The following is a 27184-nucleotide window of genomic DNA, read 5'->3' as shown; positions in this document are numbered from 1 at the left end:
ACCATTCTCGGCACCGAGACTCCCGCAGCTGCTGCCGGCACCGCAGATCCGGCTCCCGGTCGAGCTCCCGGTACCGGTCGAGCTCCCGGCACCGCGGTGACCGATGGTCCCGGCCACTGTCCCGGCACCGTGCGGACAGACACCGTTCCTCGGTGCCATCTGAGGATAGGCCACAGCCGTCGGCGGTTCAATCCGGCACCGCCTCAGCACCTCCTTGGCCATCCCGCCCTGCATCCGTAGCTTCCGGCGCTGACAGCAACGGGCTACTGCCACCGACCCCGCACGCCCAACCTCAGGGGGCTCAACAGTGGGGCTACTGGGTTCCCTGGGCCCAGTACGAAATGCAGGGCGTACCGTTTCCCCCAAAAGACTCGGGATCCGAGCGCAGAGTCCCCGAGGCGACGGTTAGCCGCCCGCCCCCGTCACCTCCACGCGAGTCCTCCATGCCACAGGACCGCCAGTCCTCCGTGCAGCCCGACCCGACCGAGGCACAGTCAGCAGCCCCTGCGACGGACGTTATTGTGCAGGCCTTGTCCTCATCATCATCTCCGGACGAGGCGGTGGCCGGGGCTTCAGCTAAGGATCCGCCGCCCATTGACCTAAAGGCCCACCAGGACCTACTTTGCCGGGTGGCGACGGCCATGGATCTCCCGGTCGCGGAGGTCCAGGAGGATGAGGACCCAATTACCAATGTGGTTGGCGCAGACACTCCCGTGCGCGTGGCATTGCCGTTTGTCAAAACGATCCAAAAGAACGCCACCACACTATGGCAAACGCCCGCGTCCATCCCTCCCAAGGCCCGAGGGGTCGAACGTAAATACTCAGTCCCCCCCACAGGCTATGAGTACCTTTACACTCACCCGACCCCGGATTCGTTGGTCATCCAATCTGTCAACGACCGCGAAAGACATGGTCAACCTGCCCCCGCGCCTACATCCAAGGACGCTCGGCGCATGGACCTGCTAGGCCGCAAGGTCTACTCGGCGGGCGGCCTGCAGATGCGCATCGCCAACCAAATGGTCCTCCTCGCCAGGTATGTCTACGACATCATGACATCCCTGGCGAAATTTACAGAGCTCCTGCCGACAACCGCCCGCCAGGAGTTCTCAGCGATGCTGGACGAAGGGAAGAAGTCTTCTCGGTCTTCCATCACGGCCGCCCTTGACGCAGCGGACTCGGGTGCTCGAACAATAGCCTCAGGAGTGACGATGCGGCGCATCTCCTGGCTGCAATCCTCCACTCTGCCACCGGAGGTGCAGTACACGCTGCAGGACGTGCCGTTTGAAGCACAGGGTCTCTTTTCGGAAAAGACCGATTCCCGTATTCAGACCCTAAAAGACGGGTGCATCGCCATCCACACCCTTGGCATGCACACGCCGGCTCCGCAGCGCAGGTCCTTCCGGCAGCAACCGTCCCGGTCCTTCCCGCAACAGCGTTACCGTCCGTATACTCCCAGGCGTCCGGCCCAAAATCGCCGCCGTCCGTCTGGTAACAGACGGAACCAGGGCCAGGCCTCCTCCAAGGGCCCTCAGGGGTCCAAGCAGGCCTTTTGATGGGACGCCCGAGGACGGCCCATCACTCTCCCCATCGGATCATCCCCATTTGTTTTGCAACCGCCTCTCCCATTTCTTTTCGGCGTGGTCCCAAATAACAACGGACAACTGGGTGCTTCGAACAGTCCAGTCGGGATACCGCCTTCAATTTGTTTCGCCCCCACCTTCCCACCCACCCTCCCTGTCCCTCTTCAGGGACCCCTCTCACGAGCAATTCCTCTTACAAGAGGTCCAGACTCTGTTGAGCGTGGGTGCCATAGAGGCAGTGCCTCAAGACAGGCGGGGCAGGGGATTCTATTCCCGATATTTTCTCATCCCCAAAGCGAAAGGAGGGCTGCGTCCTATCCTGGACCTTCGCGAGCTGAACAAATACCTGCTCAAGCCCAAGTTTCGCATGGTCACCCTGGGGACCATCATTCCCTCTCTGGATCCGGGAGATTGGTTTGCCGCCCTCGACATGAAAGACGCCTACTTCCATGTCGCGATCTATCCTCCTCATCGGCGTTACCTCCGGTTTGTGGTCAACAACGCACACTACCAGTTCGCTGTGTTACCATTCGGACTCTCCACCGCACCGAGGGTGTTTACCAAATGCATGGCGGTGGTAGCCGCAGCCCTCCGCCGTCGTCAGGTACACGTCTACCCGTATCTCGACGACTGGCTAATTCGCGGACAGTCCCAACAGCGGGTAATGAGTCAGTTGGCAGACATACTATCCCTCTTTCGATGCCTCGGCCTGCTTATCAATGCCGAGAAGTCCACCTTGATTCCATCACAGCGGGTGGAGTTCATTGGAGCGGTTCTCGACTCCTCGTTGGGCCGCGCCTGCCTACCGCATTCTCGGCACCTGACAATGGTCTCCCTCATCCGGGACCTCGGCAACTTCCCGACCACGACGGTGCGGTCATGCCTCCGCCTCTTGGGCCACATGGCATCGTGTACGTACGTTACCGCGTACGCCCGACTCCACCTCCGCCCGTTCCAATCTTGGCTTGCGTCAGTGTACCGCCCGAATCGCGACCCCATCGACATGGTGGTCACCGTCACCAAGCCGACCCTCGAGTCCCTCTGCTGGTGGCTCGACCCGGAGGTCGTGTGTGCCGGAGTCCCGTTCCACTCTCCTCGCCCGTCCGTCACGTTGACCACGGACGCCTCGGCGCTCGGTTGGGGAGCTCACCTGGGCGACCTTCACACCCAAGGCCTCTGGTCGCCCCAGGAGCTCGCTCTCCACATCAATGTACGCGAGCTGCGAGCGATCCGCTTCGCCTGTCACACCTTCCGCTCCCACCTGCAAGGCCGCTGTGTGACAGTGTTCACGGACAATACAACAGCGATGTTCTACGTGAACAAGCAGGGCGGAGCCCGCTCCTCCCCCCTCTGCAAGGAAGCGATGCTCCTGTGGGACTTCTGCGTGACCCACTCCATTCACCTGGAAGTATCCTTTCTTCCGGGAGTGCAGAATACGCTGGCCAACCATCTCAGCAGGTCGTTCCTCTCCCACGAGTGGTCTCTCCGTCCCGACGTCGTGCACACAGTCTTCCAGAGGTGTGGGTTTCCCCAAGTAGACCTATTCGCGTCCAAGGAGAACAGGAAGTGCCACCTGTTCTGCTCGTTCCGGGCTCACTCGCCGGGCTCCCTGTCGGACGCCTTCCTGTATTCCTGGAAGACTCACCTCCTCTACGCCTTCCCTCCGTTCCCGCTCGTACACCGAGTGCTCCAGAAGCTTCGGAGGGATCGCGCCACCGTCATACTGGTGGCTCCGGCCTGGCCGAGGCAACATTGGTACACCCTGCTGCTCGAGCTCTCCGTTCGAGATCCCATCCCCCTTCCGTTGTGGCCGGACCTCATCACCCAGGACTTCGGCAGACTCCGCCATCCGAACCTGCAGTCCCTCCATCTTACAGCCTGGTACCTGCGTGGTTGACCCACGCAGAGAGGGACTGTTCGGCGGCCGTGCAGCAAGTCCTGCAGGAGAGCAGAAAGCCTTCCACTCGCTCCACCTATCTGGCGAAATGGAAGCGGTTTGCGCTCTGGTGTGACCAGCGAGGCCTCAATCCGTTCGTGGTCCCTGTCCCTACCATCCTGGACTACCTCTGGTACCTTAAGGAGCAAGGTCTTGCGGTCTCCTCCTTGAGAGTTCACCTGGCAGCAGTGTCCGCCTTTCGTCCATCCGTGGAAGGTCGGTCCATCTTTTCCAACCAGATGGTTTCCCGCTTCCTTAAAGGCCTCGACCGCTTGTACCCGCCGGTGCGGCGTCCTGCCCCGACCTGGGATTTGAACCTCGTGCTGGCCAAGCTGATGGGTCCCCCCTTCGAGCCCTTGGCCACGTGCTCCCTGCTCTACCTCTCCTGGAAGACTGCCTTCCTCATCGCCATTACATCGGCGAGACGAGTCTCTGAGCTCCGTGCTCTAACGGTGGGTCCACCGTACACCGTCTTCCACGGGGACAAGGTGCAGCTTTGACCACATCCGGCCTTCCTCCCTAAGGTGGTGTCGGCCTTCCACCTCAACCAGGAGAACTTCCTCCCGGTCTTCTTCCCGAAGCCGCATGCCTCGCCTCGGGAGCAGCAGCTTCACACCCTCGACGTCCGCAGGGCCCTCGCGTTCTACATCGAGCGGACGAAGCCCTTCTGGCGCTCGCCCCAACTCTTTGTAGCAGTCGCCGACCGCATGAAGGGCGAGCCGGTCTCCTCACAACGGATTTCCTCCTGGGTTACGCAATGCATCCGAACATGCTACGAGCTTGCTCGCGTGCCACCACATGCCGCCTCACCGCTCACTCCACGAGAGCACAAGCCTCGTCGGCCGCCTTCCTGGCCCATGTCCCCATCCAGGACATCTGTAGAGCGGCCACCTGGTCTTCTGTCCACACCTTCGCCTCCCACTACGCATTGGTGCAGCAGTCAAGAGACGACGCAGCCTTCGGCTCTGCGGTATTACACTCCGCCACGTCTCACTCCGACCCCACCGCCTAGGTAAGGCTTGGGAATCACCTAACTGGAATGCATAGGAGCAATCACTCGAAGAAGAAAAGACGGTTACTCACCGTAGTAACTGTTGTTCTTCGAGATGTGTTGCTCCTATCCATTCCAGACCCGCCCTCCTTCCCCACTGTCGGAGTAGCCGGCAAGAAGGAACTGAGGAGCGGACGGGCCGGCTGGAGTATATAACAGGCGCCATAGCGGTGCCACTCCAGGGGGCGCCAGCCGGCCCGCCGGAGTTGCTAGGGTAAAAATGTTCCGGAGAAGCCGTGCACGCGCAGCGCGCACACCTAACTGGAATGGATAGGAGCAACACATCTCGAAGAACAACAGTTACTATGGTGAGTAACCGTCTTTTTTAATATCATGCGCTGCAGAGAGTTGCAGGAGACAAATTAAAGAGACACTTGCAGCTCCCGAGCCTCAATGTGAGTATCACTGAATTAGATGACGTGAGTGTGGAGAATAGGGAGGTATGGGCAAAAATGCATCTGATGACACGTGAAGCCTGCAGTCTAGACATACCTTTTGCTTTATATTTGGATACATGGTGTGGAACTTAAATGTTTAAAACGGTTATTTTGGATGTGTAAGTGCTGATTTAAGCATCAAAATGCAGAATTGAGCAATTTTTGTTCAAAAGATATTATCAAAAAAGGCATTTAATCAATTGCCAAATTATATATAAGATGTCAATGTTGTTTCTGCAGTTACACTTGATCATTTGGAAGCCTGGTATGTGGAAAGATTGGATGAAAAAAGACATTCACGACCAGAACACTTTCCAAAATATATCAATATACATCATGCAGTCCGCTATCGGCAAGAAGCAGGCATCCGGATAAAGATCAAGCAAGCCTTTGGACTTAAAGGTGATTACAAATACTCAAAGATTATTATTATTTGTATTTTATTTATTTTAATAAGCAATGCTATTTAAAACAAAACAAAACTTTTCACTATGACCAAAATTCCCCATGATGGTAAATGTGCTTGTGATTTTTTTGCAGGATCTATAAGTTTGCACAGGTAGTTTGTGAAATGTCTTTATTGCAAGTACCTCTGAACAATGTATAGTAATAAAATAAAGTAGAATACTAAAGTAAAATAAAATAGTATGGCTAATTAATAGTATGATTGGAGGGAGAGAGAAATGTCATTTGTGTTTTAAAAATAGTTATGATTTTGGGCGTTCTTATTCCCATCAACAATGATTTTCACAGACCAGGAACATAAAATCCATGCACCTGAGCATGAAGGGGCAAATCCTATCAGCCCTCAGTAGTCCAAGGGAATCAGGTGGTTCTGCTCCATTGGGTGGATTCTGGAAGCCAGCACAGAGAACCTGCACCATCAGCATGTGACAGAGTTGCGCTCCACAGGGGCTCTCAGATTCCCAGCAGACAGGGTTTTTCTCTTTTGATGAGACCAATGAATCTGCGGTTTTATTGATCCATAGGCCATTTCTCTCAACTGCCTGAGGAAGCACCATTCCTGCCCCTCAACCTCCACTGTAGTCCTCAACATACCACTTTATTATTTGGACTTTGCTAAGTGGACAGGATTTGCCCCAAAAAGACCAGTTTGTCTCATTGACAATCTATCTGACTTAATGTAAAAGTTATAAGTAGCAATACGGTTGTACTTCTTGGTATTTTAGATGCCTAGTCATAAATATGTACAAATTAATCTTCTGTGCTGCCTATTTTTTTATGCAGCTGGTGGATATTATGTAAATGTGTTAGCCAGAGTCCTTAAGGGAGCTGCAAGCATGCATTTGCCTGAGTTACCTCAACAATGGGCAGGAGAAGAAAAATTTCTAACAAACCAACTTGATTTTACAAGTCTACAGAGATCACCACGGTGGACTGATCCATCTGTGGTATGTAATAACTACCTCTTTGCATTTCCTCCCCACGAATGGTCTATATCAAGAGAGAGAAGGATATTTACAGATATTTTTTGTCTTTTAAATAATGAAAAAACAAACTTCTGTGAGGTCTAAGGGTAATAGCTAAGCTGATAAACCCAAACTGTATAGGTATGGTTCAGCTTCCATGCCAGCTGTTATCTGGCACTTGAAATTTGATTGAGCAATTAATATATAATATTCATAAGGAGTGTCACAAGATGACTGGCCCCTGTGATTAAAAATAGGTCCAGCTCCCCTGTGCCAGAACAGGTGCTCCTAGCTGAACCAATTAAGGGGACTCTAAAGGGTCAGAGGGCGCTCAGTGAAGAAAAAGCTAGAAGAGGAACTGTGGAGAGAAGCTGCAGGGAGAGAAGGTCTCCTGCAGTGGTCCCTGAAGAAGGGTATTGGGTCTGGAGAAGAAGACCCAAGTGAAACAGCACCTCAGTGAGGAGGGGCTGTGCACTGCTTAAGGCTGGGTGGAAGATTTGTTCTGTGAATGTTTCTTCTTGGAATTTTGTAAATAAAGAAACCTGACCCCAGGCAGGGTTGTGATTCGAATGAGAGCGATTGTGTGAAGTTTAAGGAGACCTGAAGAAGGGGAAAACAGAGCATGGCACTGCAGATGCACTCCTGACCAGGAGTGGTTGCTTGGGTGGTAGCCACCATGGTACAGGGAATGATAAAGCAGTCTTATTTTCATCTAGTGACCAGTTTCCCAGTGGCTTGATGAATTAGATCTGTCTCCATTTGCATTAGGACATATATGTTCTTTATTATCAAAATAAATTTTGTACTCTAAGTAAGGGCTTGTTACTAAAAGTGAGTGCTCTTTCCAGTACTCTGTAGCTACAAATCAATATGCGATTTGTGCTCAACAGGAGTTAACACACTAATTTTTAATGTTTCTTTTCATTTTATGGAGTTTTTAATAGCATTATAGACGGGGCTGGTAGCATGGCCTATTGTTAAGGTTGCCAGACACTTCCCATTGTAAGACCCTGATTTCTCAGTGTGCACCTGCTCGATAGAGACTTAGAGTTTAGCAGCTAAAATCTCAGAAGATTCCATCCTCATTGAGCATGCTCCAGCCCTCCATATCTCCTATTTCTGACCAGATTGTGCATATGACTGGACTATACATGTGCCATCCCTGGCCTACAAGGGCAAAGAGGGACTTTCTCTTCATTCCAGCCCCAGTCTCAAGTTGGACACCCAGAAAATGAGGAACACACAATTAGTGACCAGTTATTGATAAGTTTGGTTTAAGTGACCTGCCTACTATCACATAGGAATTCTGTGGCAGAGGAATGGATAGAATACATTTATCCAGGACAGCACTCAAGTGCGTTAATCATGTGACTATCCTATCTCTTCCTGTAATCCCCTGCCTCATTTTCTACACACCTTCCAACTTCTGCAACAAATGAGGCAAGGGTCCCTCACACAACTGTCTCCTTCACTACTCAAACCTGATTCATTGTCAGAGTAGGCACATCCTGTGCACTGAATGGGCAGGAGGTTCTGTGGGAAAAAATAGTATGTGAGCATGTAATTAAAGGCTGTCTCATAATTAATATGCACAAGGTGATCAAATTATGTTTGTACAGGCAGTTCCTAACTTTTGAGTTCTTGGCTTGCAATCTTAATGTTCTTTTCATGTAGTTTTTTGTATGTAATATATATTTACAATATAAGAAAATAATTGAATGCAATACATCAATATGCTTGATATCATTTAATTTCTGTAAGCCAACAGTTAACCCATTAGAAAATAGAGAGTGAAATTATTACTGCTCCTCTGTGGTTGACTTGTAGGAGGAGGTGCACAGAAACTCTTTCTCCCTTCCAAGAGCGCCCAAATGTTACATACCCATAATGCAGCTGTTTGTGCTTCATGAGCAAAAGTATTGGGGATCCAGCTAGTACTATTGACATCATTACAAACTCTGGATCAACAAGGTCTTGCCCCTTGCATGCCAGCTAGTGCACCGGAAAGGGAGTAAGCACATGCTGCACCTTTTAAAGAGATGTATATAGCAAGTTCTGTTGCTAAATATATTTCCTCCTTTGTGCCTGGAAGCATTACGGCTTACACAGGCATAATGCCTTTCTCCGCAGTCACTGTTCACACCACTCCAATGCTCCATTGGATTTCAGAGACACAATTTAGTTCATTTTACATTCTCTTTACTTCGACATCATACCTCATATGTGGACATTGTATCCACCTTGAGTAAATACAACAAAAGGTTTGCATTCTAAGTGGAGAAAAACGTCATAATTTGGCTCCTCTTTTCCTCAAATGTATGAGGATTTTCTCTTCTACAGTTCAGAATTCTTCCTTCTTACATTTAGCAGTCTAGTATATCTACTCTAGTAATAAGGAGATATCTTCATATTCCTAAAGTCTTCTAACATGACTGGCACAAATTAACAGTAGCAATTACAATTTACACTAGATTCCTGAGATCCAGTTTTTGAAAGAATCTGCCCCTCCCCCCCCCAACTGGAGCTAAATATTGATTTTTCACAAATGGAATATTTGTTTCAAAATGATAGGCCTAATCCTTGGAAATCTGTCAAAGCAGTTATTGTGCACCCAGCTATCTCTCTAGTGTCTAGTTGCCAAGTGAGCAAAGGGCTGGTTGGAAAGGTTTTCTTCGCTTGAATCTGCACTGCAACACAACAGGACTGAGGAAAGTAATCCTTTTGTCTGTGTTTCAGGACCAAGGCACTAGCATATACCCATACCAAGGCCAACTGCTGTTAGGGACTGAACAGGGGTAATGGATATAGTTCGTGGCTCCCTCATTTAATGGGATTTGAGTTCCATGGATCCACTGGCCTCACCCACGTTTGTGGGAGAAACGTACGTTTCCTCCCTTTAGAGATTTGCTGTGGAAATTGCTTCCACAGTACACAGCAGTTGTGATGTGCTTCTGTGCAGGTTCTGTACAATCTAGACCAACCGGTACAGCTGAAACTCATTGTTTTCACTGTCTCCGGGCATCGTGTTAAAGGAATAATTATACAGTTTAAATATTAAACAGCAAAGTTTTTCTTTAAAATTAGTTTAACAATAAAACTAGACTAAAACTGAGTTACAGTCTCTGGCATTGCATTCTGAGATTGCTGGCATTGCCAGGAGAGGGCTCAAAAATGCAGCTCTGAATCAAAAACTTTACTTTCAAATACAGTTTAGTTAAATGATAATTCACCTTCCCTTATGGACTCCCAGACATTGCAAAGAGCAAAATGGATACAGCTTTCTTTTAAACAATTCAAAAGCCTGTTTTTGTTCAATATATGATTCAGAGTAAAATGGAATTGAAAGTTGTGTGCCTTTTTCTCACAAATTATTGTTGTTTAATCATGCTATATTTGCATTCATTGTCCTTTTTTATTTATTTAAGTTCATTCAGTTTAATTAGAAGTTTACTGAATTTTACCAGGTAATTATTACTTTATGAATAAAATAAATCAATAGTGGATGCATTGGTTTGTACTGAATTGCTTATTTTAAAGGGCATTTGAACTTTCACTTTACTGGGAAAAAAATAAAACTGGCCTTCAGGAATGGATTTTATAACTATAGTAATAACCTTTCACAGCATGATTAGCAGTATATTTCAGAATTAGAACAATACTGTTTTTCACTACAAAAAGTTATAAGCCAAAATATGAAAAACCTCTCCCCAACTTCTTTATATATTCTAAACCTCCCTATATGATCAAATTCCACTAGTTCAGTGTTATGTTGAGTGTTAACAATTGAGAACTCTCTTCTAAAATACACTGCACAGATCTTAATATTAATGATACCCATGAAACTTAAAACCATCTGTTCTGCAGAGAAATACCTATTAACGTACACTTAACTGCTGAGAACTGTCTTTCAAGTTAAGGGGCAAAATCTCGATCAGTTGCCTCACAGGAGTTAGCTAAGTCGTGGTGATTTCATGAAGTGGTGAGGAGGCATCTTTTAGCTCTTTTGGTTGTTAAGAATTAGTAATTTCTCACTGTCCAATAGCAAGTTTAAAGTGACAAGCTGGATGATTTCATCCATTAATTCAAAGTACAGTGTTGAGAAGTAGTCACATTTGTGGCATGGAAGTTTTGGAGGGTGCTTTTTTTGTTATTGTTCAGTAAATTTGTTTTATTAACAATGCAGAAAGAAGTTTTCAGTAGACACTTAATAACATTTCTCATATACATTCTGTACCGATGTTTATGCATCTTCACAGAAGAATATTCATGTACTATCAGCTCCCCATGGTTTTTCCATTTGTGTGTTTGGTTGGTAAAAATATATTTTTCTTTTTGGATTCAGTTTTCCTCCTGTGACATCCATCACTGGTAATGGATACATCTAAATTGTACTGTCAAAGAGCTAATTAAATCTGGTCATGTTAACTTTACTCAGTGATTAGAAGCAGACACCCAAACCTCTAAAGAAGAGTTCAGTGAAGTGTAATCTTTTTGGGTGGAACTTCTTGAGACATTTCTCCTTTTCATATTGCTTTATTCTATCTTTAGTTTTCTTTGATTCAGTTTTTTTTGTTTTTGTTAAATTAGGCCTCTCTCTTAAAAATTCTGTATTTTGTTCTAGGTGTTACACCCTTATCTTGATCATCATAGTGTGCTTTTAATTCAAATATTTGGCCTGAATGCTATTTATGTTCCGGATCCAAGTGGACAGAGACCAGGAAAAGTAATATCTCACCCTGGTCAGATCCTGGAGCTTAATACACAATCACAGTTAGGCTGGACTGCTGTTCCACTCTTTGACAGGTAAAGTGAAAAATATATACTGCTATCTATCGTTATGAAATATATGCCAGTAGTCTAAAGTTTAACATATTTTCGTTGGACCTGCAAACATCTTCAGAGCTTGATGGTGACAAGAGCTGCATATGGGGTGTTTTTTCATGCTTGAGAACTTCACACAAATGTTTTGTGAGGGAAAATGACAGGGAAGAAAGATGATCTTGTGGTTGAGGCACTAGAATAGGACTCTGGCGATATGGATTCAATGCCCAGCTCTGCCACTGTCTGCCTGTGGGGCCTTGGACAAGTCATATACTCTTTATGCCTGAGTTCTCTATTTGCAAAATGAGAGTAATATTATCTCACTGGGTGTTCTGAGTTGCCATACCAGCACTGACCTTGGTAAACCCAAACCCACTTAACTTTCTTAATTTATGTTGTTGCTGAAGAAGGGAGAAATTTCACAACCTCTAGAGGAATTAAAGTTCCCACACAGAAATCATTGATCTGGTCCTTTGTGTTTCTGCAATGGCATTGTAGAATTCCTGCTCTCCATTAGCCTCTCATGAAGCTTACATTTCAACTTAAACTCTTCAGATTTTCAGTGAGATGGTTATATTGTTTGTCAGCACTTCTATCCAATGACAGGGGAAAAAACCCTAAATATCTAAATTAGTGGATTTTAAAAAATATTAAAATTGCAGAATATTGGACTTCTGTGATAAGAAAACATTAATAACTAGATGTAGATTTTAAAACTGAAATTACATTGATTAAGTTCAAAGTCACATTGTCTAGTGAATCTGCCCCTTTCTAAATTAAGTTGGTAATATATGAGCTAGCTGCAGGAGACCCTAACCTTGAGATCCATTTGAAGAGTATTTCAGAGTGAGAGTTGTGTAGAGCACAGCATGTCCATATCCTCTTTGGAGCACTTAAACCAATGCTGAATAATGAGATTCTAAAGTATGAATGTGTATTCTGTAACTTTGCAGTGAATGACATTTGTATAGACCCAAAAGCTTCCTTCATAGAAAGCTCTTTTAAAATAATTCCTCATCATTGATTTTTTTATGCATTTGGTATGCATAACCAACCATTCTGTATATTCAGACTACCTTTGTTACAGAAGTGAAAATATCTTTAGTAAGTTGCAGAGCAGCTTATAAGTTTCAGGAAAGCATGAACCCCGACTCTGTTTTTGGTAGAAAGACTACTGGGTATCTATACAGATGATCAAAACATCCACTTTTGAGCAATAAACAAGTTATCGAGAGAGCAAAAGAGGTACTTTATTGATCTGGCGGCTACTGTTTGGAGCTCAGAATGCCACTGCTTTATATCCAACGTCTATTCCTAAAGGTCATCTGATGATAGAATTATGGTACTTCCCAGATGAAACTGAAAAATTTGAGAGAGTATAGTGCAAAACACAATTACAACCCTAGTGTTTGCCTGAGGCAAACAAGGTTATGGGATCCCCTAAACTACTCCTTTTGAATACTTACCCATTTCTTGAAATGGCTCAAGTTAGTTCTCTTGAACTGATGCCATAAGGTTTTGCATTTTTCTTATAAAAATTATTTTCTTCTGTGTACATCCTGAAAACAAAGAGTGAGTGTGTGTGTGTGTGTGTGTATGTGTGTGTGTGAGAGAGAGAATTGTGGTGTTTGGGCAAATGAAAGACTGTAGTCAAGCAAAGTTTTAATTCTGATCCTAGTCCTCTGCATATTAAAACTAAACACTTCAGGCAATTTTATGATGTGTACAAATGTTAAGGTGATTAGTCTTTACAACTAAGATAGGGACATCATCACTGGAGCCAGGATGTGTATGAATACAAGTACATGTTCTTTTCCCCCCATTCCCTTCCTACTGTTCTCCCCATTTTCAGAATTAAAAACAAGGCACGTGTCTTATCACTGTCTTTTTAAAGTGTCTTCTATCCTGTTTCCTATTCCCACTTTATTTCTTGCTTTCTTTGTTTTGTTCTTCTAGTTTTTTGGGAGGTTCTGTATTTTTTGTCTTTTTATTTCTTTTTCTCACCTTGATCTCTGCTTCTAGCTCTTCACTTTCCTCTTTCAACCTATCTCTGCATGCGCACACTAAATGTTGCCCTCCTTCAAACTCAGTCTCCATTTCCATTCCTCTTCTACTCCAGTCTTTATATACCTTCTTTCCCTTTGCTTCATACTATTCCTCTATCTCTTTCACCATTTTAGCTTTCCCTACTCAACAATTCTTTTCTTTTTCCCTATGTGGCTCCCTTCATCCCCCAACATACTGTATTTCATCTTGAAGAGTGAGAAACTGAATGAGAATATGAAGCTAGGTCTTCGTCTTGATATTGCATAATACTTCAGTACCTAGCTTTATTCCTTTTATGTTTGTTCAATATTTATTCCCATTTTTCTTGGAGAGAAATCTGCATCTAAAATATGCTGTTGGATTCTTCAAGGTCATATATTGGATTCTTGTAACGGGCCTGTAGCAAGAAGAAGCTAGAGAAGAAAGACATTTCTGTTTAGCAGGTTAAAACAGCCACCACCTCCAAACCAATTTTTTTTTTTAAACTCAGCATTAGAGTTGGTTCATCATCCTTCCAGCTGGAAGCAAGATGTTGTAATGGGTAGTCACAAGCTGTTACATTTTGCGGGGCTGAAAAGAAAGGCAGGGAGGAAGGCTGAAGTTATCCTATGAAATGTGTGTTTCTTTGCGGGAAAAGTTAAAATGAACCAACAATATAAAAGATTAATTATATAAAACTTTAATATAAAGCTGTCTGCTGTAATTGTGATTTTCTTTCTTTCTTTTGGTTGTCAAATATTTGTGCTTTTTTATTAAGTTTTGGATTTTTTTGGATCTTTCCAAACATTATGAAACATGTACAAAGAGTAGTAAATTAATTTGCATAAAATTGACTGCAAAGAGCAATTAGTCCTTCATTAATATGCAAATCTGGTCCAGTGGAAATTCATCTATATATGAGGCTTAAATATGCAAGTCAGTCGTGCTGTGCTAGAAACCCAGATGCTTTTATTTACTTTGAAATTGAGGGATTTGGTTAATGATGTTGTTGACAGGAAAACTTGAATAAATTTGATGATCACCGTCTTTCATATTAGCCAAGAACCACAGAAGAAAATTACCAAGTAAAATACTAATTTTATTTGGTAATTTCCTATTACCAATCTAGTAACAAAATGTCAAATACAAAGTAATAGAGTTAGATTTTTTTAATGTAGTTAGCTTGAGACTTAAAATGTGCCGCAAAAATAAAAGCAATTTTTCTTAACCTTTGGTTTTCCAGAGGGTAAAGATATCTGCATAAACTGTCCGAATAGCATGCTGTCTAGAGATTTAATATTAGAAAGTTAAATCAGTTGCTTGTTTCATTTGGAGAGAATATATAAACCCGGGAATTAAAAAGCAACAGCTTTGGAAATTGCTGTCGTCATTCGGCAATGGCCAAAGTGTTAAATGCCTCTTTTGTTACAGTTTTTCACCAAAAAGGTTAGCCATGATCGGACAACTAATGTAGTGAACATCAGTGTAAATGGAGTAGGATCTGAGGCTAAAATAGGGAAAGAACAAGTTAAGAATTACTTAGATGAGTTAGATGTCTTCAAGTTATCAGTGTCTAATAAAATACATCCTAGAATACTTAAAGAAATGGCTGAAGAGATCTTTGAGCCATTAGCAATTATGTCTGAGAATTTGTGGAAGACGGGAAAGATCCCAGAGGACTGGAAAAGAGCAAATATAGCACTTATCTATAAAAAGGGGAATAAGGACAACCCAGGGACTTATAGAACAGTCAGTGTCACTTCAGTACCCAGAAAGATAATGGAGCAAATAATCAAGCAATCAGTTTGTAAGCACCTAGAAGATAATAAGGTGATACATAGGAGTTAACATGGATTTGTCAAGAAAAAAATCACATCAAACCAACCTAACAGACGTCTTTGAGAGGGTAAAAAGTCTTATGGATAGTGGAGAAACAGTAGATGTGATATATCTTGAATTTAGTAAGGTTTTTTATACTGTCTCATAAACAAACTAGGAAATATAGCCTAGATGAACCTTAAATAAGTTGAGTGCACAACTGGTTGGAAAACCATACTCAGAGAGTGGTCATCAATGGCTCACAGTCTAGCTGGAAGGACATATCAAGTGGGGTCTTGCAGAGATCTGTTCTGGGTCCAGTTCTATTCAATATCTCCATAAATTATTTGAATAATGGCATAGAGAGTAAACTTATAAAGTTTGCAGATGATACCAGTCTCAGAGAGATTGCATGCACTTTCAAAGACTGGATTAGAATTCAAAATGACCTTGACAAACTGGAGAAATGATCTGAAATAAATAGGATGAAATTCAATAAGGACAAATGCAAAGTACTACCCTTAGGAAGGAATAATCAATAGCACAAATACAAGATTGGCAATGACTGACTAAGAAGGAATACTGCAGAAAAGGATCTGATGTTATAGTGGATCACAAACTACATATGAGTCGTCAATGTAATATTGATAAAGCAGACATCATTCTGGGATGGATTAGCAGGAGTGTTATAAGCAAGACATAAGTAGTAATTCTTCCACTCCACTTAGCACTGATAAGGCCTCAAATGGAGTGTTGAGTCCAGTTCTGGGTACCACGTCTCGGGAAAGATGTGGACAAATTGGAGAAAGTCAAGAGGAAAGCAACAAAAATGATTAAAGGTCTAGAAAACATGACCTGTGAGGAAAGATTGAAAACATTGGGTTTGTTTACTCTGGAGAAGAGAAGACTTAGGGGTGACATGATAATAGTCTTCAAGTATGTAAATATGTTATAAAGAGGAGGGTAATAAATTGTTCTCATTAGCCAGTGAGGACAAGACAAGAAGCAATGGGCTTAAATTGCAGTAAGGGAGATTTATGGTAGACATTAGGAAAAACTTTCTTACTATATGGGTACTTAAGCCTTGCAATGGGCTTCCAAAGGAGGTTGTGGAATCCCCATTATTGGAGGGTTTTAATAGATGTTGGACAAACACCTGTCAGGGTTGGTCTAGATAACACTTAGTCCTGCCTCAGTGCAGGGGATTGGACTGGATGACATCTCGAGGTCCCTTACACTCCTACATTTATATGATTGTTTTCCATTCGGTAGCAAAGCCAGATTTTGAGCAGGAGTGGAGCTGGGGAAGAGGTGACAGGTCCATTATACCTATTGGCTTGAAAAGGCGCAATATGTACACCTATAGATGGCCAGGGGGGCAGTCACCCCTGCCCTCCTACTAGCTTCACCACTGCTTCTATTAATTACGTAGAAAGCCTTTACAAGACTAAGTGCTAAGGTCTTTGCTCTTAGCTTCCAGAGCCTGATTAGGAACCCTCTAAACCCACAGCCATAGGTGGATCACCTAAATTAATTTACAAACATCATATTTTATATATTTCAAATTTATAAAACCCTGTTTCTTTTATTGCCATACTGTAACACAGGCTGGTGTTGAGCTGCAGAGCTTTGTCTGTCCCAGAGATCTATCATGTAACACTCCCCCCGCCCTCCCCTGCGTGTGTTTTCCACAACCCTTTTGAAGCACTGTGTATTCTCCCATTGTTGTTAGTTAATGTCACAGCATCCATCATCTTTGTGAGTGAAGAGTGGATGGGATTCCCTTTTGGAGTCTATCCTTAATTACCTAGAGGGGATACTGTTGATTGATACAAAGTACTCCTCCTTTTTTCCCTTTCACCCCATTTTTTGCAGATCTCTCAGGACCAAATTTAGCCTTGACATAAGTGGTCTCTTGGTGACTAACGTCAGTTGTGCTCACTTACGCCAGAGCTGAATTTGTTTCCCGTTCTCACGTGCCTGGGAAAGTGATACTTTTAAAATAGCAGAAAAATGCAGCTTAAATGGAGTGGACTGCATTGCAGTTTGTAAAGCTATGTAATTGTAAATACCCGAGGACAAGTTAACGGATTATGCTGCTCATGGAACTGCAGTTTGATTCCTGTGAATTCTTGGCACAGCTGTTTGGTATATAAATCCTAACAGTGGTGAATTCTAAATCCTTGAAGTGCTGTACCAAGCGAAAAGTCTTTAGAGTAGTTAAGGAAAGAAAAATGTAGTTGGGTATATAGTGAAGTTGGCTCTTTAGCTCATCACAGTGATATTTGGTATTGCAGGTGGGTCCAGAAGCAGGGAAACCAAGAGAGAGAACTGAACATTCAGGGTTGAGACTAGTTGTCTATAACTGAAGAATCTATCCACTTGAAAACGGTGGAATTAAAATAAAAAATCATTTTGAATCAACCAGAAATGTTTCAGTTGAAAAATTTTTGGTTTGACAAAATATTTTGAAGCAATTCATTTCAGTTTGCATCAAACAGTATTTTTGGGAGGGAGGGGAGATTGTTCAGTTCTACTCCAAACTGAAAAATCTATTTTGTGCTCAGCTCCAGTTACAAGCACATCTTATTTTATTTGTTACCCTTTAAGTAACGCAGATGAGTCAGAACTGAATAATCCTCAGAATGGAAGCTACTTGAAATTTTGACTCAAAAACATATCCTTCCTGACTCTTTTAATTGTAGTGTTCAAAGGCAAGAATCAAGAATTGCATGGAATAACAATATTACTTATTTTCTTAATATTGTATGTCACAGTCCATGTTCAAAGCCCTTTACAAACTTTTCTAATTAGTCCACATAGCACCCATGTGAGATATTGTCTCCATTTAACAGATGAGAAAAAAAGATGTGGGGTAACTTACCCAAGGCCAGAGACAGTTGCAGTCTTGGAGCCAGGATTAGGACTCCAGACTTACTGATCTCAGTGCTTAAACTTCTTAATAACATCATCTGAAATTGATTGCTCCCAGCCAAGAGCAGAGAAATGTACAGTTTCCGACTCCCAACTGCGTGGTAGTTTTCACTAACTTTGACAACTAATTTTTGATCTCACCACTCAATCGCAATAATCATAAGTGCCTCGATTTCTCATTTCATCTAGTTGACAGAAGGGAAACCCCACTTACCAATATGTCTCAAAAATATTTAATCAATAGATATCTTAGCATAATAGTAATAACTTGAAGGTACCGCCTGCTAACTTTATAACCTTTAATATCCTAGATTAATAAACACTTCAGCCTTCTGCCTTCGAGTTTACTATAAATAGATTATCTCAGAAACACAAAATCTCTTCAGTTATCATCTAATTACACTTCAGTTCTACATATGCAGTACTAGGGACTCTATTAATAGTAAAATTGTGAGGGAGAAACAAATATGGCCTGTTTTGTCCATTTTTTGTCCTTGCTTCCTTTGCAGAGACTATGTGAGGAGTGGTGTGCACAGTGCTCCGTTGTTTCAGGGTTCTCCAAGTGCAGTAAGTATTCTGGATGAAGATGAGATTTTTTTTTCCTTCTGACAAACTGGAAAGAGAGGGGAAACGTAGTGAATTTTAATACTCATGAAAGGGAAAGACTGATATACTAATGATGGACATGGAACTGTTCACATAAACCTTTATTCACACAATTTGCCTAGCTCATATGAGTTAAAATACGAGAGTAAGGATTGTTTAGATGCTCTCTTTAAACTTCTTGCTACTCTTATACAACTTCAAACTTCCTTTCATGCAAAATAGGATTCCAATGTAATGGCAACTATCTGAGCTAACTGAAAATGATGGTGGTTCGGTTAACCAAAGTTTCCCTAATCCATTCCCCTTAATGGTTCCTGGAGATACCAAAGAGAAAAGTACCAGTTTATTTACCCAAGTTCATTAGTTCACAGAGTTCACATGTGCAGTTAATTCAAAATACACAAGATGCAAAGCAGTGGAGAATTGGGACCTAAATGCACATACTGTGTGTTTATTTTCTAGGCACACCCCTGTATAGTGATTGCATGTGCACATGATCCCTGTGGGCACTGGGTCCTGCCATAGCTGGCAGAATTGATTTTATTTTGCCATATGATGTAATCCAGCAGCTGGCATTTGCTGGGCCCAATGTCAACGGAATGCTTTGCTTTCTTGTCTTTTATATGACCTCTTGGGTGTCTCTGCTGCAAGCTGTTATTGTGGCTATGCAACTGCCTGTATATCTGGTGTTGGGCCAATATCCATTTCCATCAATTTTTTTCATTGGATATGCCTATGAAGATCTTTCTGGCAGGAGATGTATTTTGCAATTTATTTTCCTCCTAACTTATATTTGTTTGACATAAAAGTTATTAAAACTGCTAACAGCCTGGCCAATTAGTCATTTTGAAGTGGCACTTTTGTAAACAATAATACCCAGTATTTTATAGTACTTTACTAATATTAATTTATCTGCACAGAGTAATTTTTTTGATGTAAGACCTTTTACTTTTTCATGGTGCTAGAATCCCTGGCATCCAACCATGCATCATCCAGCTTTATACTGGTCAGCCAGGAGAATTTTAACTTACACCAGAGCTGTCTTTAAGAAAAATGTAAGCCTGGCTCACTGAGGACTAAGCAGTTTGCACCCACCTCTGTACTGTGATATGCCTATACAACTCCACCTTAACTACTAAATTGCATTTGCAAGGGAGTGCTTTGCCTGGATGCTACACTCATTTTGAGTCCAAGTTTTCCAGCTGATTTCAGCTGGGATCCTGCAGGTCCTGTCTGCACAGATAAGGCCCACTGTGTCCAAAAGCGCAAATAACTATTTCCAGTACTCCATATCTTCCAAAACTAACTGCTAAGAAGTACCAAAGAGATACTCATGGGAAGACTGAGGATTTGGTGGGAACAACTCCCTCCGAATTAAACAATCATGACAGGATTTTTTATTCTGCCCTAGTGGTGGATGATCAGCCTCCTTTGAGACAAATATTAGTGATCTGGCCAGCAGGAGGCACTAAAAGAGCAGCAGTTATTATTTGTCTGCTGCTTATTCTAGACCTCAATCTTGTCACCTCCCTGGTCTGATTCTGTAAGTAATCCCATTGATTTAATTGAGGGCCATTCACACGAGCAAAGATTATTTCTGAGAGTAAATATTGCATGCCTGAGTTCCAAACTTTTATTAAAAGGTTAGATAAATTGTGGTACAACATGTTTTTATTGTATGAAATAAATTAAGCTTCAAAATTTCAAAAAATTTTATCAGTCCAGTATCAAGAAATTTGCCTTTTGAGATTGAACCCTCTCTCACTGCCTCTGGTATGATGGGGTCTGATTATAATTTATCCACATGGAACTATACGTTCATTCCATTGGATTAAATAGCAAACATCTGCAAAGCATCATTATATTTATGAGATATTGCTCTAGTACACTTTTTTATTGCCCTGGATTTATAACTGTGATGTTAAATAAAATCTGCTGATTTCAAAATTTGAGACAGTGTTTTGTTTCTTGATGCTATTGATGCAAACGTGTAAATCGCTATACCTGCAGAATTGCAGAAGAAGTTAGTTTAGGTTCCTGTATGTGCAATAGCACCAAACTGTTGTGGCTTTAGGGTCCTTCTTGTAAGCTGTAAAATAAAGAAATATGCTAGCTACTGGGTAAATGGTGTTGCGTAAACAAATAAATATAGTCCAAAAACCATTCAAAGAGATTACTAAAGAGAAAATATGCTCATTATCCAAGAATACTAATAGATAAACTAGGCAGAGGATGGCATTATGCTTTGCAAAATCTTACATCCTAACTTCCAGTACAGAAGCTTGAAGTGTGAAGATAAATGATGGACAGTTTATGGGAGTAAAAAATAGGCAGTTCATGTTTAATCTTTTTTTTTCTTGGAGGAATCTGACTTTTTCTGTGTATTTTGCAGGAATTTCTCCAGTCTGTAATCTCTCAGCCAGTGAAGGATGTTATGGCTGAAGGTATAAAGAAAAAGACATTAAAACTTTTGCCAACTTTTGGCAGTGTTACTCTTGAGTTTTGGGATGGTCATTACTTTGAAGAGGAGCATTATGAGCTACCTGTAAGTTCAAGTTTATATGATGGAAATTAAATAAATCATACATATATTATACTGGTTCTTCTACCTCTCTAAGTACTCCTTCAACGTCTTTCTTGGAAGCTTCTCTTAATTTCCTTCCTTCTGTTCTCCGTAGACCTCCTTAAGGTCATCTTCAGTCACTCCCTTTTTTCCCCTCACAGTTCATCACTTGGGTATCACATTCTCTCTCTTTTGTCTTTGTTCATTATCTCTCCACTTAAGGACAACAAATCTACCTTTCCCCACCCACTCCCTCTCTATTCAGTCTTACGTGTCCATACTTTTTTGGCATCTCATTCTAGTTATCCTACCACACACTAAAGTTAATTATGACAAAAACTGAAATCCCCTTTTTCCCAGCAGAATAATGGTTGAGTCACTAGCAGATCACTGCTTCAGTGTTTCTTTTGATTCTTCTGTCTCTTTAACCCCTACATCTGAGCTATTGCCAGCTTGTTTGGTTTCTTCATCTGCAACATTCTCTAAATTTCATCCTTGCCCTCTTTTCCTACTGCTGAATTCCTAGTCCACACTTTGACCAATTTTCACCTTGACCACTGTTACCTCCTCTCTGGTCTCGTCCCATTCCCCTGTAATCTATCCAAAATGGTATTGCCAAAATCATCTTTCTCTCACCATGTCCATCCCCTCTTTGAATTGCCTAATTGCCTTTCTTTAATCTTTTACATGAAATTCAAGGTTCTCATTCTTCCAAGCTCTTCAGAACATCTCAGCTCTCATTTCTTCCTACTCTTCCTCTCACTTCTTATGTTCATTGAAGGTTGCCCTTCTAAGTATTTCTTATATATCCTTTCACTCTACATGATTTCTTTCATTCTGTCCCTTACATCTGTAACTCACTCCTGAACCTTGTACACCAACCAACAAGCCTACTTCCCATTCTGATTTGAAACCCTCTTTAAAACTCGCTTTTCCCCTGAAGTTTATCAGTGCTAATTCACCAGAGAAAAACTATGTCAACCAAAATTTAAGACTGTGTCTTCCTTTATGTTCTGCATAGGAGGTTAACACTCTGTAGCAAACATTAGACAATAGTAAGACATAAATACACTAAATATTACTGTATATGCATATACAGTAATATACAGTAATAGTAGTAATACATAGCAAAGACAAGATTGTCAAGCAGGTTTAACAATAAGATGCATCAGAGAATGTAAAGTATGTAGAAGTTGTATATTACGTACCTCAGCTATTATTTGTTTGTTGTTAACTGTTGTTTTTCTTATTTTCTCACCTTTTGTTATTAACCATTTTCAGTCCTTGAACATGGGGCTTGGAAGAAGCAATATTACACATCTGCCCTGGTGTATGGTCTTAGCTATGTAAGAAAGTTACACCAGTTTAATTTAAAATGTTTTTAACTGGTGCAAGCCTATGCATAGAAACTCCTTTTGGTTTAAGTGTGTCCTGTTTTGTTTGATCTTAAATCTATCCCCAATCAACCTAACCTAAACCAAAATAAGCCTGGTTTAAGCCAAAATAAAAATATTCAAACAGACTTTTGTAGTGTTTTAACTAAATCAGTATAAAAATCACACCTTTACTTAAACTAGTGCAACTTTCTTATATAGAGAAGCTTTTTCAGTCTCCACCAGAAACCTCTCCCAGTTGTGTGCTTGCCCAGGGTATACTGGTGTCATGCAAGTACAATGCCTAAATTGTAGGTACTTAGTATGTGAAAGTCAAACTGGGATTGGGGCATGCTTTTTCAGAAATGAAAATTTACATTTTAGACATAAATATAGTGATGCTTGCTTAATCCTGATAAAGTTATGGTAAAACAGACACTTTTTAGATGTTACATTTATAAAATTAAAGCGACACAATCAATCTGAAAATCACTTTATCTGAATATTATGTATTTTCTATATTACAAGTAATCTCTAGTCTAACTGAATATTGAAACTGTCTAGTTTGATTATTTTGTGCATTGACAGCTTTACTGACTGTGTAGGAGAAACAATGAGTTTCTTCCCCACTGAAATAATTCTTGTAAACATATTAATAAAAGTGCAGAAAAGGAATTTAATATTTTCAAGCCCATACTAATTAAAGATCTGTAAGATACTGATTTTTCTTAAAAATTTGCCCCCTCCTCCCTAAACAAACAAAAAACATTGTCAGTGTCCCTTTGTCCGAAATAATTTTTCAAGGGGGCGGGGGAGGAGATAATTAGTTCTGAAAGTATTAATCCAGTTCATGTTTTAATAGCTTTGATCTCATGCTTTATATCAAATTTTTAAAACTGTACCTCTTTAAAATTAAGGTTCTAAACAACCTTCTAACTGTTGCCAACACAAAGAAATTTGTGGACACTCAAGCAAACAAGAGAGGCCAGGAGCTGTCACAGCTAGTTCTGCACAGTATGGATAAAAAAATAAGAAAATTGGGACGACATAGCCCTGAATATTATCAACAAGAGTATTTTTACAAAGAAGCAATGGGAAACGCTTTTTACAGTCTTGTGGTAAGCGTGAACGTTCTAAGTTTTTGCTATAAATTAACATGTAACCTCCAGTTATTTATTATTTATTTCTATTTGTAAAATTAGAGGCATCTCCCCAAGCACTCTAAGCACCTCTGATCAATACTTAAATAAATCAGTGGGTTTCCCTTAAACTTTTGAAAAAAATCATCTATACAGGGAATATTTTCTTTGTTTTTAAACCGTGTCAGACAAAATTGTTGTGGCTCTTTGTCAAGTAAGCCACAGTCAAGTATGAAAGGTGATTGATGTATCTGGACTTTTCAGAACTCTGTCAAATCAAACAAAAACTTCCCACAACCTGTGTTTTAAACTTAATAGTTAAGAAGGCTTTCCTCAGGCTGGTACCAAATGAAACTTAACTAAAAAGAGATGTCTTTTTACCAAAATGTGTAGTTAAAACAAGCCTTTTTCTGTGTTGTTACATTCTCATTACAGGGAAAGCCTGACTGTTAATATTAGCTAGCCCCAACTTCCCAAAGCATAGCTGTCTTTTAGTGTGCTGGGGGAATTATTTAACTCACCTAGGGTAACCAGACTTCCCAATTTTATCGTGACTGTCCCGATATTTACTTGTTTGCCCCGCGGCTCGGAACACGAATTGTCCTGATATTTTGCACTCTGGCGCACAGGCGGAAGAGGCTTGTGCCCCCAACTCAGCCCTGGCCCTGCCCCTGCCCCAACTCTGCCCCTCCCTGCCCCATTGGATCCCTCCCCAAATCCCCGCCCTGGCCCCGCCTCATCCCCAAGCACGCCACATTCCTCCTCTTCCCCTCTCCCTCCCAGGCTTGAGCTGGTGCGGTGGGGAGCTGCCGGTGGGAGCTCAGCCCCCACCAATTTTTCCTATGCTCCGGCGGCTCTTTTTTTTTTTTTTTTTTGCTCCACTGGTGATCCCCCTGCCTCTCCCCCCATGTCCCGATATTTCAGGTCTCTCATCTGGTCACTCTAAACTCACCACAGTTGGTCTAGCCCTGCTGTAGTAACAAGAATTTGTTTGTGATACGCGTAATTTGCTGTTGCTTAAAACACTTTGAGTTCTCTCTCAATACGTGTTAGAAGTTTACTGAATGTTGAATATAATCCTGATTTATTTATCCTCTTAGTATCTTGGGTCACAACTATGGCTATTGGTGCTGTTTCTGAGCCCTGGTTTGCACTACAAACTTACGTTGGTATAACTTGGATCACTTGATGATTACCTGTTCTGTTCATTCCCTCTGGAGCATCTGGAATTGGCCACTGTCAGAAGACAGGATACTTTTCTAGATGAACCTTTGGTCTAACCTAGTATGGCCGTTCTTAGGTTCTAATCCCTTCACTTGGAGCAAGCATCAGTGCTCTTTCCTTCTTTGAAAGAGGAAGTATTAACCCATCTCTGTCAGTCCATGTCATTGGTGCCTAGTACTACCTTATTCTGTAACATTCAGAAAAAATCCTCCTTCCTAAATTCTAGCACTCTGGAAAATTGGCACAAATTGGGTGTCTCCAAGCAGAACTCCAACATTTTCACTAGTCATGAGACCAGGTGAAACCCCTTTGCCCACAAAGACACTTTGAGCGAATGCCATTCCCATCTGATTTTAAACTCATATTTGTGGACTAAGACTGTTCCTCCAAAATGTACATCCTAAATGGGTCTATATGCTTTCAACCTGGCACACAGTCTATTTGTACTTGATTTGTTTCCATCTCTCACAATCTGTGTTTGGCTTTGCTGGTACTGGTAGTTTTACCAATTTGTAATGTTAAATGCATTGTGACCAGCTACGAGGTCCTCATGGTGGCTAAATAAAATTTCCTCTTTTGAAACAATGCTTACTATTACCACACACATACAAAAAGCAGGGGTATTTAGGAAGGTAATTCCAAAAGGCATAGAGATCTATTGATTCTTGTAATGTGGCAGGAAGAGCTGCAGTATCATGAATCAGTGCAAGCTGACACAGTTACAGATTTTGACTTTCAGATCTAGGACTTACGTAACTGAGTAGAATGAGAAAAGGATGTTATGAAGGTAAAGGAAAGCTACTTATTTAAAGTTTCTCAAATAGATCATCCAGTCTTCTGTCCCTCAGCATTTTTGGAGGTGTCCTTGGGTCAGTAAGGTTGCTTATAAATACATGTTTTGCATATAAACCGACTTTTAAATTCAGTCATTTGGCACTTAGGTTTCAGAGAGTCATAAACACTCTACTGTCACTGCCCAGGCAGAAAAGACTCAATTCAAGTTTTTGTTCGGCTTCGACTTGATTACTTTTTAGTCTCTAAAGCACTTCCCTTGCAGTGTTAATTGACTGCAATTTCTGTTTTTCATGACTTGTAGAAAATAACATCAAGTATAAATGCTTCATAGAACCATAGAAATGTAAGACCGGAAGAGACCTCAAGAACTTGTCAAGTCCAGCCCCCTGCGGAGCCAGGACCAAGTAAACCTTGACCATCCCTGACAGGTGTTTGTCCAATTTGATCTTAAAATTCTCCAATGATGGGGATTCCACAACCTCCTTTGGAAACCTCTTCCAAGGCTTAAGTACCCTTATAGTAAGAAAGCTTTTCCTTAGAGCTGACCTAAACCTCCCTTGCTGCAGTTTAAGCCCATTATTTTTTCTACTGCTTTCAGTGGACATGGAGAACAATTGAACACATTTCTGTTTATAACAGTCCTTAACATATTTGAAGACAGTTATCAGGTCTCCCCTCAGTCTTCCTTTTTCCAGATTAAACATGCCCAGTTTTTTAAACCTTTCCTCAAAGAGAAGGTTTTCTAAACCTTCTTTCATGTGTGTTGCTCCATTCTGGAGTCTCTCCACATCTTTCCTAAAGTGCGGTACCCAGAACTGGACAGAGTACTCCAACTGAGGCCTCACCAGTGCAAGGTAGAGTGGGACAGTTACCTCCCCTGTCATACATATGACACTCCTGTTAATACACCACAGAATTATATCAGTGTTTTTCACAGCTGCATCACATTCTTGACTTGTATTCAATTTGTGATCCATTATAACTCCCAGATCCTTTTCAGCAGTACTTATTCTCCGTCATATATTTGTGCGTTTGATTTTTTTTCCTTCCTAAATGAAGTACTTTTTACTTATCTTTACTGAATTTCATCTTGCTGATTTCAGAGCATTTCTCCAATATGTCAAGGTCATTTTGAATTTTACTTCAATCCTCCAAAATGCTTGTATCATCTGCAAATTTTGCCACCTCACTGTTTTTCCATTTTTCCAGATAATTTATGAGTATGTTGAATAGCACTGGTCCCAGTACAGATCCTGTGGGGACCCTGCTATTTCTCTCTTTTCACATACATATTTTGTTCTTTGTGAAAGCATATGCTAATACAATTAATCAGGTTCAAACTCTGATTGAACCAAGTGTTATAAGGAAAAGATTGCTTTACTTTTCTGAGTGGAGTTTCTTCTGTATGTGATGCCTAAGCAGGAAGATTAATTCTAATAAAGCTTTCATATT

General features: G+C 41.9%; 1 protein-coding gene across 4 annotated transcripts in view; it reads left to right on the top strand.

The window, feature by feature from the left end:
* The window catches only part of LOC123352989, an 86474-nt gene that overhangs the window by 55026 nt on the left and 4264 nt on the right, over positions 1 to 27184 (top strand). For all 4 annotated transcript variants that reach the window (XM_044993625.1, XM_044993623.1, XM_044993626.1 and 1 more), the window contains 6 exons: positions 5245 to 5406; positions 6253 to 6416; positions 11056 to 11237; positions 18542 to 18599; positions 21031 to 21183; positions 23492 to 23692. In XM_044993625.1, the coding sequence (XP_044849560.1) occupies positions 5245 to 5406; positions 6253 to 6416; positions 11056 to 11237; positions 18542 to 18599; positions 21031 to 21183; positions 23492 to 23692 (920 nt within the window). The remainder of the gene's footprint in view (positions 1 to 5244; positions 5407 to 6252; positions 6417 to 11055; positions 11238 to 18541; positions 18600 to 21030; positions 21184 to 23491; positions 23693 to 27184) is intronic.

Source organism: Mauremys mutica, chromosome 19 (genome assembly GCF_020497125.1).
Source record: "Mauremys mutica isolate MM-2020 ecotype Southern chromosome 19, ASM2049712v1, whole genome shotgun sequence".
NCBI classification, from domain to species: Eukaryota; Metazoa; Chordata; order Testudines; family Geoemydidae; genus Mauremys; species Mauremys mutica.
Note: the sequence above shows the minus strand (reverse complement) of the source record. Positions and strands in the feature narration are given on the sequence as shown.